This window comes from Diorhabda sublineata, chromosome 5 (genome assembly GCF_026230105.1).
Source record: "Diorhabda sublineata isolate icDioSubl1.1 chromosome 5, icDioSubl1.1, whole genome shotgun sequence".
In the NCBI taxonomy this organism is placed as follows: domain Eukaryota; kingdom Metazoa; phylum Arthropoda; class Insecta; order Coleoptera; family Chrysomelidae; genus Diorhabda; species Diorhabda sublineata.
In genome coordinates, this window is record NC_079478.1 from 16,700,938 (window position 1) to 16,716,994 (window position 16,057).

At 31.2% G+C, this 16,057-nt stretch overlaps 1 protein-coding gene across 2 annotated transcripts in view; it reads left to right on the forward strand.

Moving 5' to 3' along the window:
• The window catches only part of LOC130443740 (SNF-related serine/threonine-protein kinase), a 19,836-nt gene extending 5,118 nt beyond the window's left edge, over positions 1-14,718 (forward strand). For both annotated transcript variants that reach the window (XM_056778518.1, XM_056778517.1), the window contains 4 exons: positions 4,235-4,583; positions 5,094-5,308; positions 6,383-6,552; positions 10,365-14,718. In XM_056778518.1, coding sequence (XP_056634496.1) covers positions 4,235-4,583; positions 5,094-5,308; positions 6,383-6,552; positions 10,365-10,992 — 1,362 coding nt within the window. In that variant the 3' untranslated portion in view covers positions 10,993-14,718. The remainder of the gene's footprint in view (positions 1-4,234; positions 4,584-5,093; positions 5,309-6,382; positions 6,553-10,364) is intronic.
• Positions 14,719-16,057: the final 1,339 nt, after the last annotated feature.

A 16,057-nucleotide genomic window follows, 5' to 3' on the forward strand; every position in this document is an offset into this window, starting at 1 on the left:
GAGGTTGTTAGAAATTAAAAACAAAGAATATTTCTTTTGAGCTGATTAATCATTTGTAAATAAGGATTTACTCTTGACAACTGTTAATAAAATTATTGGATCATGCATAAATTAAAATGTTCAGAAATTGAAATATTTCATTATGGGTCTTCATTGACGATAGGTTAATATTTTATGAGTATGACAAACACAACGATAATTTGAAGAAGTCGATCCATAATACTATGTTTTATTGATAATGCAACTTGGTACACATAACCAAATTTTCCATAGTAATACGATGAAAAAAACATAATGTACCGTCAAATACTGAAAAATGGTAGTGTAACCCTACCATTGAATGAATATCTCATTAATATCACTCAAGAGTGGTCATAATGAATGCTAAAGTTTTATTGTAGAAAGAAATTGTTTCAAATTTTATTGTTCTGATTATTTGAATTTGCAATAATTGCAATACAAATTAAATTCAATACAAAATAAAAGTCTTTTCAAGTACGAGATGTCTTTTGGATAAAAAAATTATTCTGAGAATTGAATAGATGATTTTTGCAACAATCTACATTGTTTACTTTAAAGTTAAATATACAGGAATACTACAAAAATCAAAACAACATTTTTATACAATATATAAAATTGCAACTTATCAATGATCTAAATATTTTGCTTACAGTTCAGGCACATTTTTGATGAGTACTCGCAAGGGTTCATAAATGAAACATATGTGAAATGTTTTCGTCTAATTCTTTTATATTAAATCGTATCTCACGAGAAATTCTTGTATTCGTCACTTTCCATTGAAGGTGCGGTCTAATAATTCATCTTCTAATAATTTGACAAAAACATCATTTTCCAGTTATAGATTGTTTTTGAATGCTTGATGAGAATATGTGTTTTTATGTCACTGAAGTTAATTAACCAAAAAAATATGGTCATAGGCTTGTACTGTTTGGCACTTTCCTTATAAAGTGCGTCGACTCCCCCCTTTGTTAAATTATAGTAGCGAATAAGGCTTATCAGATTCTTCATATGAAGGCAAATGATACATGGGGAGACGAGTATAACCGACTTAATTTTTTAAGGGACATATGAAGCAGGGTCATTTCTTTTGTGAAACCAAGTAATGTTCCAGATTTAAGAACTTTTCTATGAACTATGAAATTGAGCGGGATCTCTCGGTGAATTTTTTTAAGGGTTTCTTCGTACGTGAGTCCTCGATTTTGTAGTTGCTGAACAAGTTCAATTGTTGAAAACTTTTTGTTGACTATGATATTGTGATATGTCCTTTCAATCAGTTTTACTAATTTTAATATGTGTTGACTTAGAAAATGTTTTCAGTGCTTCATACAAGCCACATCCATCAGATCGTTTTCCAGTATAAAGATAACCATTGTTGAAATAATGCATTCGGGAATTTGCCATGTCATTTTAGGCCGTATTTACAAAGTTTCTTGTTCATGGCATGTTCATTTTATACTTTCACCTACCTGTAAATTAGACCAGCATTTCTATGCAGATATCTAATATTGCAGCTATTGGTCCATCTTTTTTTCTGGCTTTTTGATGTACGGAGTTATCAACCATAAACATGCCAACAAAAATGCAAATTTTTGTTTGCTCATTACACGTCTGAACATATCCCTACCATTACCGTCTGTAGCAAAAATTCTTTCAATATGTTCATGATTCGACACAAAAGCAGCAAAATAATATAACAAACCAATCAATGCTCTTAGTCCAATCATATCTACACTTTGAATTACTGTTCAAAAAGTATCTTTGAACTTTTGTTTCTCCTTTTCAATTTTATCATTAGTCTATTGGGAAATAAAAGATTCCAAATCAAACTAGGACTTGCAATATCATCCAAACCTGCTACTCGTCTACATAACATAACGTTATAATGTTATGTTTTTGAGCGAGAAATAGAAGGTTCTGAAGACCATTAGAACCGATTCTTGTCATAAAACTTGTTTTTGTGCTTTCATGTTCATATTCCAACTCTTCTTCTGATCCTGATAGGCGTTCTTGGGCGTGATTGTGGACATCAGCCTCAAAATTCTTATCATGTTCACTTACTTTGTAGGCATCATCCATATTACCACAATCACTTTTAAGCATCTCAAGTTCTCTTAAACATTCCAAGGTCACCTCTTCGGAACGAGGATTAGTAGTAAAAATCCGTTTTGAAGGATTGGCTTCAGTTTTCAATTGTTAAATTAATTTCTTTGAAATTCTCTATCGGAAATACTACACCATTTTTAACGTGCTATACCATCGCTGCAGGCTTGGAACAAATTAACTTGAAAGTATCGAAAGGCATGCAGTGTAATGGTAAAGTAAGGGGGAATATTAGAAAACGGTAGGTAAGGGTTAAGTTAAAATCCCATTCCACAGTGTTAAAGTTGTATTTAAAGAGATGTTGAAATATATATCTAACTTAATAGGATTTAACTTGTCTATTTTATATAACCCACATATTTAAAAAATGCCATTGAATCCAGATTTTTTTCACATGTAAACAAAATTTTTATTGGCTGCTTTGTTTTATATAAGATATATTAAAACTACATTTTTATCTCAATTTTAATAATATTCAATGCGATATTAATTATTTTGTATTTGTATCTCGTAAATTCTAAAAAATATATTGTATGAATTTGAATGATATTGGTCACAGCTATGTGACTGAATAATCCTAAACTTAAAGTAAAAAAGAAGACGACTTGTACTTATAAAAATCGAGTCTGTTACTGTCACTTCAGTCCATTCACATTGCAGTAACTAATTTTGAATAACATACAAAATTCTAGTGAATTTCCAATGTAGAAGTTAATCATAATTTTTAATTCTCCAACATTTTAATTTCATGGCGTGCTGTGATTGTTGTAAGAATAAGATATCACAGAAACCCGACTTGGATTCATCGATATTTGATCAAGAATCATACTTGGGACGCGTTCGACATTTATTCTCAGCCACAAATCCGAAATATTTGTTTGTACCTAATAGCAAATTAGAAGATGCAAGCTATATTGTCAATAAATATGCCTGCGGTGAAGGATTACCAGAAGGGTGTACTGAAGAGGATCTTTGGAAAGCTAAGACTTTGTATGATTCTACTTATGACTCCCACACTGGCGAAAAAAAGAGTTTTCTAGTTCGTCCGTCGTCTTACGTCTTTTTAAAGACATTGATTTTTGCAGGAATGTTGACATATTATGAAACTGTTCCAGGGCTAGCCTTTTGGCAAATAGTTAATCAGTCCTTCAATACTTTAGTGCACTTGAATAATAGAATTGACGATCCTACCCCATCCATCAAACAAATATCTGTTTCTTATGTATGTGCTACAGGAGCTGCTGTTTATTCAGCTGTGATTCTTAACAAATATTTACAAAGGATACGTGCGTCTAGATTAGCTTTTAGATTAATACCTTTCAGTGCTGTGGCTATAGCGAATATGATAAGTATTCCCATTCTTCGTGCGCAGGAACTAAAAGTAGGAAGACCTATTTATGATGAAGTGGAAAAAGTGGGAAATTCGAAAGTTGCTGCTAACTTGGCTGTTACTGGCGATGTAGCTAGTAAAATAATGAAAGCTGCTCCTCCATTGACAGTAACACCTGTTGTAATGGATTATTTAGAGAAACGTGGAACTCTTTGTAGGTATCCGTGGATGCAAGGTCCTGTACCTTTCAGTCTTCTATTTTTGTGCTTGACTTTTTTGTCACCTTTGGTTGGAGCTTTTTTCAAACCCAAAGTACGAATACCCTTCAAACATATAGAACACGATGTAAGGTGTAGGTTAACTAAGAAGAAATATTGCTGTAAACCTCCCTATTTCGTTTATTATAAAACTGGAGCGCCGATACCATACTGAGTCTTTATTAACTGTCATGGATATAAAAAAACCTTTGAAAAATAAGATAGTAGTTAGATATTATAACTTAATAAAGAAAACATGAAACTATTCATAAAATGTAATACGAAACTTAATAAAAATGTAAATATCACAATATATTTTTTTATTCTCGCATAGTTGGTGTTCGAAATGTTACAATGTTAAGATCACAGATCTTAGTAATTGATTCACTTATAGTTTGAATCAGAAAAATATATTAAGTTATGTAATTGAAAATAACAGAGAAAAGAGATTTTGTATTTTATGACAAGTTTTTATGATATACGATGAGTTTTTTTGTTAAACCACCATATTTTTGTATATTTACAGAGGTCCCGCAAATGTAGCATAGTCCAAGAAGATGAAGAAGAGGAGGATATGCCGTCTTGTGCAGTACGTGAAGACTTAGCACCTACTCTTAATCGACGTGGTTCTCGATCAGAAGGCCGTTTAAATTTGACGTTACAAGAACGTTTAGCCGAATCGGAAAAAAGGAAACCTGTAGAACTGAAATATCCAGTCAATGCCAAAAAGTCTTCAGCGACGTGTAATAAAAACCTAAGATCTGAGGAAAAGTCACAAACTGGAATTTCAAAGCCCATGCCTCCTGTTATATCCATTTTTCCTTCAGACGAAGAAAAAAATACTCGCACTTTGGAAGATCCACTTTCAGAAGTTGGTAAGTATTATTTTCCAAGAAAAAGGCTCAATATTTGTAAATTGACACTTGGCTGATCTATGGGTCACTTTTAATAAAATTTTTGAGTACTCATTTCATTTTTCATTAATAGCACTTGCATCAAAACTACTAGAATCCTTCACCAAATCCAATGACATATATGGTGAATGTGGTTAAATTAATATTTTTTATCATTATGTCTGTAATAAAAATTGTTTTATTTCTTAACAGACATAAATAAGCAAGAGTGTATATTAATACTGCTTATTTTTCTCTCCATTTTAAGTGAAACTTGCAAACAAATTTATTTGTTATGTTATCAATGATCTAGTTGTGAAGCCTTTTTGAACACTATATCAATAAGCATTTTAATTTTATGGAAATAGATAATTTATAAACCTAGAAGATTCACAGGTGTAATATTTAAACACTTAAAATACATTTTCAATGTTGAATCCTTATTGGAAAAAAATTACTAAGCAACTCTCTAGATAAGTGTTAATTTTTTAGAAATGAATAACTCTCGTCATACAATCGTTACGTGCAAAACATCATATGAACGAAGAAGAGCCAAATTTCACCAAAGTCGAACAGCTTCATGTAGTTCTTCAGATGCTAGTGACGACGATAGTGAGAAACGTAAAAAACGTGCTCAGAAATTAAGTACACCTTCTAAATCCATTGAAACGCGGCGAGATAGTCATGATGACAGTAGTGATTCACAGGTAAATCATTATTGCACTATCATTGATATTGTTATGCTTCCTTCTGTGACCTGTTGAACAAAAAGCACTACAAGGATGACTATCTTTTTCCCTACAGTCTTGTTAGTACATGGAGTGAAAAATAATAATACAAAAGCAAAGTATCATTCAGTAACCTTCTGTAGAACTTAGTAATTGAAATTCTATTATTGACTAAAACATTAATAGTAGTCCACATTTAATATTATTTAAAACATATAGCAGAAGGGGATATCAATATTCATTTTATAAATCAAACTAATTGAAATTTTGTCATTTTTATAAATTCTATCTACCTCTTTCAACATTTGTCAACTGCCAATTCCAATTTCATTCGTACAGTGCATATATAATCAATTCAAGGCTTTAGAATACTCTCATATTTTCTTCAGAACATTTTAGAATACTTACATGACTCTTTAAGATTTGGTAACCTCATAATCCTATTGGTAAAGGTCAAGTTATGGGGAAAAGAAGAGCACCTAGTCTCGTTACAATAAAAAATAAATTTTTTAGTACTCTTTTGGATCTGTGTTTGAATTTACTCGAAACTGAGCTATCCACCTTTGTTGTATGAGATTATTAACCCCAAATGAAATAAGACACTGGGTACATTTGAGATTAGTAGTATACCTTTTACATAAGCATTCTTCTGCCCTTTGATTTTCTTAATTTGTAGTCTATTTATGTGTGCCTTTCAGCTTTTCAGATGTGGATAAAAAAATACTTGGTGTGGAATGTTAGGTACTATTTCTCAGATACTACTTGCTCTAATAGGTATTAGGTTGTTTTATCTAAGTTGGAATTTCTGGAACTGTTGGTGATATTCATACTGAACACACTGTTTACACTATCACTACACCAACTCTCACAATTACACTGTCTGACATATCTTCAGAGACTTCTTCTTCTGGGACTAGCTTGGTCATCAACACGCGCGTCAGACAGTCTAATCGTGAGTGTTGGTGTAGTGGGGGTGTAAACAGTATAAATATTTGAAACAAATCTTGGTGTATGGTTAGTTTGTGTGTAACAAGTTTTGTTGAATTTATTTAGGAACCTGGTACTGGACAAGGACCAAGTGGTTTCACTAATTTGACCAATAGTGGCGTTAGCTTCGATTCGAGCTCTAGCAATAATGATAGACAAGAACAAAACAAACAACGGGAGTCATGTAATGATAAAAATGAGAGGAATCACACCAATACTTTTGAAAGAAGTCAAAGGTAATAATTTATATGATGCTAGCTTTCAATATGTTTTCATGTGTTTTTGTTTCACTTATTTATAAAGGGTAGCTTGTTGGTTATAATGATGGAATCAATGGTTTATCAAATATTAATGGTGGTTATATATATTATGTGGTGGCTCCAAGAGCTTGTTTGTATTCGATTGATTGTCGTGTGATAAAATGTACTTGATTAACATTTGACTGCTCTAAATATATAATGGACAGAGATGTACAAAATCCCCTCCACAAAGTATCTAGAATACATAATACAAGATACTTTTAAATTAAGTATTTCAAATACCAGATACAAAATACTTTCGAGAATAGTATCTGAAATACTCGATGCAAAATAAGTATCTTCTTCTTCTTAAGATGAAAATACTTTTGTGAGAAAACAAGATTTCATTGATATTACAAGGCGAAATATTATATTTTTAAGTAAAACTAGTTCTTCAAATATTTCATTCTTCATTTTTCTTTGATGAGGCCTTAGAATTATATCCCCAAAAGAAAAGAGTCGCTCCACAGGGGCAGAACTCGGCAAACAGGTGTTTTATTTCAAAAATATTTTTTTATTGTAGGGTAAGTATTTAAGCTATTTAATCTAATATCTTAATTATTTATTTTTTGTATATTTTTTAAGTCAGCAGTGCTGGCAGTAGATCCCATATTTTTACCACTTGCGATAGAGAAATCAGAATCCTCTAAAACTATATAATGACTTTCTTTTTATATCTCCTTCAATACTGTCTAAAGCCTCCTAATTTTCTTTTTCAGATCAATTAATTTTTCATGTTTCAGTCAGGATAAGTTCTCTTACATATTTCCTCCACTACCCATTTTATTTTAAAGAATGGATGTGATACTGAGGCTAAAATTGCATCATTTGCTGCGGGCTCCAGCTGCAAAAATTTTTAAAACGTCTTTTTATGTTTTCTTCAATGATATAAAGAAGAGAAAAGCAGTATTTTAGATTTTCTGACCTAAGACCCTTAATGATATGTTGAACTCTCAGGTAATAGACAACCATAATAAATATCTTTTCTTCTTCCAGGTTTTTAACATTTTCATTGTTTCAATAAGAGTGCTGTAAGCTAATAGATCTTGGATAGAATTCTAATAAGAGTTCCACCGAGAAGGAGAAGTTGGTGACTTTTCTGTCATCTCCAAATATGTTTCACTTGCTTTTGGTGATCTACAACATAAATTCCAGAGAGATTGGCATTTTTCTAAGGCTCCCTCATGCATTTTCTTATATAAAAAATTTTTTAATCTTGCTTGTTTGATCAAAGTGTGTGTAGCAGATCTTTCATGTCTGGGCAGAAGGCAATCGCTTTCTAAGTCTGATAAAACATCTAGTAAAGCTTGTAATACTAGCTGTGATTCATTTTCATCAAGTGATATTTTTTCAAGATCTTCATATACATGTGAAACATGTTCATTTTCATCTGTTTCTGACTTCCCAAATACACCAAAAGCCTTAACTTTATTTGAACCATTATCTATAACTGTTTTAACAATTTTTGATAGTTTCAGCTCGTTGTATGAACGTATATCAGCAATTAGTTCTTCAACTTTGTCACTACCACTAAATAACTCCGTTTTAATTTTTATCTTGTATTCGTTGTACTCTTCACTAAATTTAGTTTTAGCTGTACGACGATACATAACTTTTGGAGGCTATGTTAGTTGCTATGCACCTGTAATCAAAGCTCTAAATCTAAAAGCATTTGACTCCACTATTGATACTGGTGTCATGGTTTCAACAATAAATTGTACAATCAATTTGTCCAAATTAACAGATCTGGAACCAGTTCCAATATTTGTAAGAGTAGACTGCTATGATTTTTTAGATAGTAAAGCTGATTCTTAATTAGTGTCAGTATTAATCTGATTAAGTTTTCTTTTTTCAAGTGTTTTATTTTTAACTTTTTCATAATCCTCCATCTCTGTGTGACCTTTCCTCTCTATTAATACAAAAACGGAGATTAGTTGAATTACACTGACTATTTCCTTCGAAAAATTTAAGCCAACCAAAAAGCTGTATTATTTTATGTTTACCTAGTAACGATCAAATTTCAGCGATAATACTGCACTAGTGCAAATTATCGATAATTTGCACTAGTGCCAAATTTTCGTCTAGGATTAATAATTAATAAACATCATTTGGTTTTAATTTTATATTTTAAGAAAAGGAACAATTATTGTTTATTTGTTTATTTTAAATTAAATTTTTCTCAGGAAATGGTCTGCCAAAATGCCCTCTCGTGCATGTCAAATTGTCTCATAATTTCCTCTCGTGCGCATTCGCGCACTCGAGAAAATTAAATTATCGACAATTTGACATGCACTCGGGACATTAATATTGACTATTTCCTTCGAAAAATTTAAGCCAACCAAAAAGCTGTAATATTTTATGTTTACCTAGCAACGATCAAATTTCAGCGATAATACTGCACTAGTGCAAATTATCGATAATTTGCACTAGTGCCAAATTTTCGTCTAGGATTAATAAACATCATTTGGTTTTAATTTTATATTTTAAGAAAAGGAACATTTATTGTTTATTTTAAATTAAATTTTTCTCAGGAAATAGTCTGCCAAAATGCCCTCTCGTGCATGTCAAATTGTCTCATAATTTCCTCTCGTGCGCATTCGCGCACTCGAGAAAATTAAATTATCGACAATTTGACATGCACTCGGGACATTAATATTGAATATATTAAAAAAATAGAATATAATGACCATAATCTTGATGAAATAGATATGTAATGAGTTAGTAAACATCTCCTGTACAAAATAGGCATCTGCATAAAAAGATCTACTTTTAAATGCTTCAAGAAATTTGTAGTAGAAGTAACACTACCCCTTATAACTTTTGAATATATATTGCATGTTGCAGATATATTCTCAATACTTGTTTATTATGTAAAACAATGCTTCAAAATTAGTGGTGTACTTGAATATTTCTCTATCTCTTGATCCCTGAAAACCCAAACAATATGTGTTAAGTTAGGTTAAGAGAAGGGTGTGAAACCCGCCGAGTAAAAAAATTGTTTATATTCTTTTAGACATCTAATTAACAGAATAAAATAAAACTTACTTTTCCATCTTTCGATTTCGAATCTCACAAAAGCTTTTTGTTGATGACATGTTCATTTCTTTGCATATACTTTTTCTATGTTAGGAGATATTTATAGCATAAATGCATTAAACTGAAATTGTCATTATTAGTCCAACATCACATCGATAGATGGCGATTCTTTCTTTTTACTAATGTCACACATATGCAAGCACTGACCTCACTGACCTGTATGTATACATGATTTATGTCAATATATGCAAAGAAATGAACATGTCATCAACAAAAAGCTTTTGTGAGATTCGAAATCGAAAGATGGAAAAGTAAGTTTTATTTTATTCTGTTAATTAGATGTCTAAAAGAATATAAACAATTTTTTTACTCGGCGGGTTTCACACCCTTCTCTTAACCTAACTTAACACAGTCAGTGCTTGCATATGTGTGACATTAGTAAAAAGAAAGAATCGCCATCTATCGATGTGATGTTGGACTAATAATGACAATTTCAGTTTAATGCATTTATGCTATAAATATCTCCTAACATAGAAAAAGTATTTAGAAAATACTAAGATACCAAATAATATATATTTAAATGCAAGGTACCAAATGAATTTTTAAAATGTATTTTACATTCTAGATGGAAATACGTATCTTGTATCTATGTTTAAGATAATTGTATTTTAGACAAGTCACATCTCTGATAATGGACCATTTTTTTTTTTCAGAATTTGTCGAAAAAAGGGTAGCAAAACCCGTCTTCGTGAAAGTCAGTCCCTCAATAGGATAACAGAAGTCCAAGAAGACAACATGCAAAACTTAATTGCTTCGAATACTCCTTTGGGCTTGTCTGGCTCATTAACACCAAAAGTAAAGAGCGTAGGTGCAAAAATATTACACGGCTTTAGTCGTTCTTCAAAAAAACCTCAAGAAAAAATAAAAAACTATGACGAGAAGTTGAGATTGTCTAGAAGAGATACATTAGATGAAAAATTAGAATGCAATAAAATAGAGAAATGCGGGATCAGAAAAATCAGAATGTTGGGAAAATATTTTCATGTACAGAAGAAACTTTGTATACCTTTAGCCAGTTTATTCCGGAAAAACGGATTGTATAAGGCTCAGTCATGTAGCTCATTAACTAAAGACAGAATATTGACTAATTCCAATATCTTACAAACCAGAAGTAGACCAACAAGCTGTATAAAAAGTGACGGCGACATAAATCAAAATGAACCACTGAAACCCTTTGTTGAATCAAACAAGAATGTTCTTGATAATGTATGTAATGAACTGAAGGATATATGCACGGTTCAGGTGCATCTTGGGCAAGCGTCAAAATGTAGTTTCTGTTAAAATACCTATAGTCTGTTACCAAAGCTATATATGGTGTTTTTTTTCTGTGTGATCCGCCTCAATGACATTTGCGTCCAGTGTCAAAAAGCATAACAGAGAAAATATATGGTTAGAGTGTACTAGAAATATTGAAACTTAGCTTTTTTCCAAATAATTTTATATGATTAATATATTTTGTAATACTGAGGATTTTAACAACATAATTTAGAGCTTATGTTTTCATAAAATGCAATTATGTTTTATTGGAATTAATTAGACAAGTCAATTTAGACATTCGAAGTTACATTAATTCCCACCTAGCTGAAAATCAATAAAATGTTTAAAATATAGTTAAAAACAAAATTTACAAATTTTTGAAACGATGGCTCGTAGGATAACATTTTTTAAGACCTTGAATAAAATTTTTCCCATACACGGGAATGATGGGGAACTTTAAAGTTTTATTTTTAATTATATTTCAAACAATTCCACTGATTTTCAGCTTGGTGTGAATTTGTGTTGCTTCATTCTTATTTTTTGGTCTAATTTGATCAGACTATATATAAATAATGTGAGTTTAGAATTGATATGGCACACTAGTGCAATATGTCGAATATACTTCAAAGGATATCCTAACCCAAAGGTTATTGTCTAAAAAAAAGTAATGTTTTGTAAAGGATTTATTAATCAGTTTTATTGTTGAATACTGACAAGCAATAATTTTTGTACACAATACATTTAAATGACATTAATAACATTTAAGGAGAAATATGGTAATGAAAAAAAATATCAATCAAATTCGATTTAGAATTTTTTGTTAAAATATAAATATTGTATACCTATGTTTCAATCTTTCTTAACTATTTTTTCACATTTTCGTCAACATAATGAGAAAAAGAAGAGAAATAACAAGCTCATACAAAACTGAATATTACTTTAACTTTTTCATATTTTATACAAATTATCAACTAATCTATTGTTATTTGGGTTTTGGAAAACATTTTGCTGAACATAGGCATATTAATATAAAATCTTTTATAAACTTATATCCAATCTATTAGTGTGAAGTTTAGTAGAACATCGTGATCAAATATAATAAATTTACTTGTTCCATTAGATTTCCTATTCTTTACGTATTTTTGTGGTGTTTTAGTTAGCATCGAAATCTAATAGTATCAAAATATTAGAAGGCAAATGTGTATTGATTTCTCATAACAGACTATTTAGACGGTAATTTATTGGATTGAAAAATTATCTGACACAAATAATTTAACCCTAGAAAAGTCGATACTTTTGCAAGGGAACACACTGTCGTCTGAAGACGATAATTTGCTTATCAAAACGCATATCAATTAGAGTAGTAAATAGTGTGTTCAGTATGAATATCCCCAACGTTTTAGAAATTCTAACTTAGTTGTATAACGGCTTAAAAATAAAGTATATGTTAACAAGAAACAAATTAACGATCATTTTCGAAAAATTAAAATAAATATGAAAAAATTCCGTTCGCAATAATTCACTTCTTTGAATTAAAAAAAATTTATTATCAAATTATAGAGCAGTTCTTTTAGATAGTCTATGTCACACTACATACTTTTGCTACCTCTCCAGAGGCTTTCGGATGCCTTTAAAAATCTTTCGGCTTGCCACATAATCATTTGCACACGAAGGCATCTACCCTACATTGCTTTCAAATCGCAGTCCGCCAAGTGTCTCTTTCAATGAACTAAATAAATAATTGCATGGCGACAAATCGGGGCTATAAGGCGGGCGATCAAGTGTTTCCCAACCCAATTTGCGGAGACGCGTACAAACTTCCCAAACTTGGCACCCTTCTGGCCGAAATTTTATGGTAACCGAGCCGTTTATGAATTATTTGCCCAATATTATCTACGCTTATGCCCAATTCTTTAGCCATTTCAGTTTTCCAAAATGAGTTTTTCTACAGCGCTGACGCTCTCATCGGTAACCCTTATTCTTAGGCGCCGCACATGCGGCAAATTTGCCACCACTTCTCGTCCTTTTCGTAAAGCGGAAAACCATTCATATACTTGAGTCTTGGAGAGGCACTTATCCTCGAAGTAATTTTTGATAAACTTCCGTGATTTTACATTATATTTGACCAAAAAACGAATATTGATGCGTTGTTCAACAAACAGTGGTACATCTTTCTCGATCATGGCTATAAGTACACTGAAAAGCGAGGTTACGCGGTTTCGGCTGTTCTATACGCTTCGTAACAGGCCAGTCTAACATCTTGTGCAGGGACTTTTACGATACTACATTTTTCGCGAATTTATTCAAACATTCCGGTTTATATTTGATCAATCCTCTATGAGATGGTCTCATATCTATCAGCTGTAATTATATGTGAAGAAACCTTTTATTAAAAGTATTTACCAAATAATTTTGAACCTCACGTTTATTGTGAATCAGTCAACTGTCTTGCTGAAATCGTAGATTCGTTCAAAAGCAAAGAATGTCCTTATTGTCTAGATTTTGAATCATAATTTCAAAAAACTTCATTCAATATTACAAACACAAGCCAAAGACAAATCTTACCTTATACTTTTCCCATACATTGTCATTGATTGGAGTATGAATATCATGGAACAGTTGAGTTTATTATAATTCATCACGACGTTGTAATCAAATTCGGAATTGAACATGAAAACATTTACATTGATATTCCTATGTACTGTTATATTTGTCGAATACTGTATAGAGTTGAAAAAATAAATAACAAAATGACACAAATTTAAAAAATAATCAAATCAACAAGTGTGACGCCTTCATTTTCAATTTATTCAGTGTTTCGTTAACTGAGATAACTTAAATATCCAGTTCATAAAATAATTAAAGGAATGTTAGTGTTTGTCAGAATTGAATTTTGAACAAAATATCAAACCTCGAATCAGATTTTTTTGGAATTCTGAAAAATATAAATTCACTATGGTGACTAATGTCTCACAAGCATACAATGATTCTTTGCACTCCAAGAGGAATCTGTACTAATGGATTGGTCAGGATTAATATGCTGCTTTTTGTAGCAAATAAATCTCAAGGACAAAGAATTCCCATCTTTCCAGAAATATTTATGATAACCAAGCTAGGAAAATGTTTCTAACGCGATACTGTGAAAGATTGCAATTACAAGGCAGCACATGTATATTATTAGGTTAATGCAAATTAGATGGTATTATAATATAAATTAATGTAGTAGATACCACGTGTCATGAAATAAAAAAGTCTTAAATATTAAAACATGTTATTGCACATAGACTGGAATAAATATGTAATGTATCAATAATATAGACTGATATAAATAATTTTTTCATGATGCAGTTACACAAAAATTCAGTCAAACAAGTGCATGTTATTGTAATACAGTGCAGATATAATATTTTAGTCGTTTTCTCCCCATCAGCAAATGTGAGTCTTGGTCCACTCACCTTGAACACCATACAATGGGCAAATTGAACAACAATCGAATCTTATAACCATCAATAAATATCAAAATTCACCCTTCACTATACATTCAGCTTTAATTAATATGATATTTCATGATTATTCAGTATTTTATCAGTCATAGAATTTTCTGTATAGGATTTTAGAGAATTAAAAAAAATCTCTTGGTCAACATAATATTGAGAATAGTAGTTTATTTAACCCTCTACTGCATGAATTATGAAAAAATTTATTACAAAAATGAAAATTAAAAAATTACTTACATAAACTAAGAAAAAAGAGGTCGTGTATCGGTTCGTAAACACCCAAACAAATTTTAATAAAAAAAGTACGTACATATATGGGTTCGTATGAAGAATAAAGAAACAAATATAAATTTAACCACAATAATTTTAATCAAGAAATGCCGATAAACAGTTTTGTTTGTCGTTGTAACATACGAAAACCATGCATTTTCTACACTTTATGAAGTTTTTTGGCTACAAAATTGACATTTTTGTCGGTTTTTCGTCCATTCAGGCAAATAGTCTATTTTATCAGTGTTCACGGAGTTTAAATGTACATATTGATGTCTGGCAGGAACTTCCTCATTTTCTTTGGTATATTTGGTGTGCCTGGATAGGATGTAGCGCAGAAACTGGTGTTACATCTCTGCTGTGATTTACAGAACGCCCTCTTTTTCGTGCCATTACAGTTTTACTCGATTTGCGTGTTCTGAAACAGCTTGCTTGAAATCAAATAGAGACAAGTAAACGTCTGACTTGTTTCTTTGCCAAAGAATCCAAGCATTCACAACACTCATGTCTATCATATTCGTTTATACCATTTTTTGGGATTGCGAATAGAAACCAAGCATAGAGTCCAATATATCAACGCTCTTCATATGTCGCTTATATACTTCAACTGCTTAAGGGCAATTAATGTTTTTGTATAGTTTTTTCTTTTTAAAGTCCCTTCGTTTTGTAATCGGCATATTATCCGGTTTATTATCAAACCAAGTAACGGTACCAACATTAACTTGTCAATGGTAGCAACCTTTTCAAGGAAAAATCCACATTCTTGTTTTTTCATTTTCAACTCCTTTGTATATATATATATATATATATATATATATATATATATATATATATATATATATATATATATATATATATATATATACAACGACATTGCCGTTAACACCCAAGACTGTTGCACCTTCAGGTCTCTTATTACTTTGATCACCAGCAAAACTATCAAAATCATAACTAATAACGTTTATGAGTCTTCGCTTGGTTTTATTGTTTTAAGTTAGGACGAACTTTTGTAGGGATTATCTGTTCAACTGGTTCAACTGATATTCCTCTTTCGGTACTAGTAAAAGTTGCTGCCTATTGCCATCTAAAAGTGGGCCCACTTTGAATAACGTATCGTGGCCTAAACTGCCCAACGAGATATAATAATTGTTGTAATGGAAGTGTAATTTTTTTTAATATTTCAAATCTATTGCATGTCATAGTTTCGTAAATTTGTGGCTGTCCTAAAGCCTTGTTCCAGTAATATCGTGTAGCAGGTAATTTCTCTAAAACATGAATATTAAAATGCCAATAAATTGCTCAATTACTTGTTTGTTAGTGGG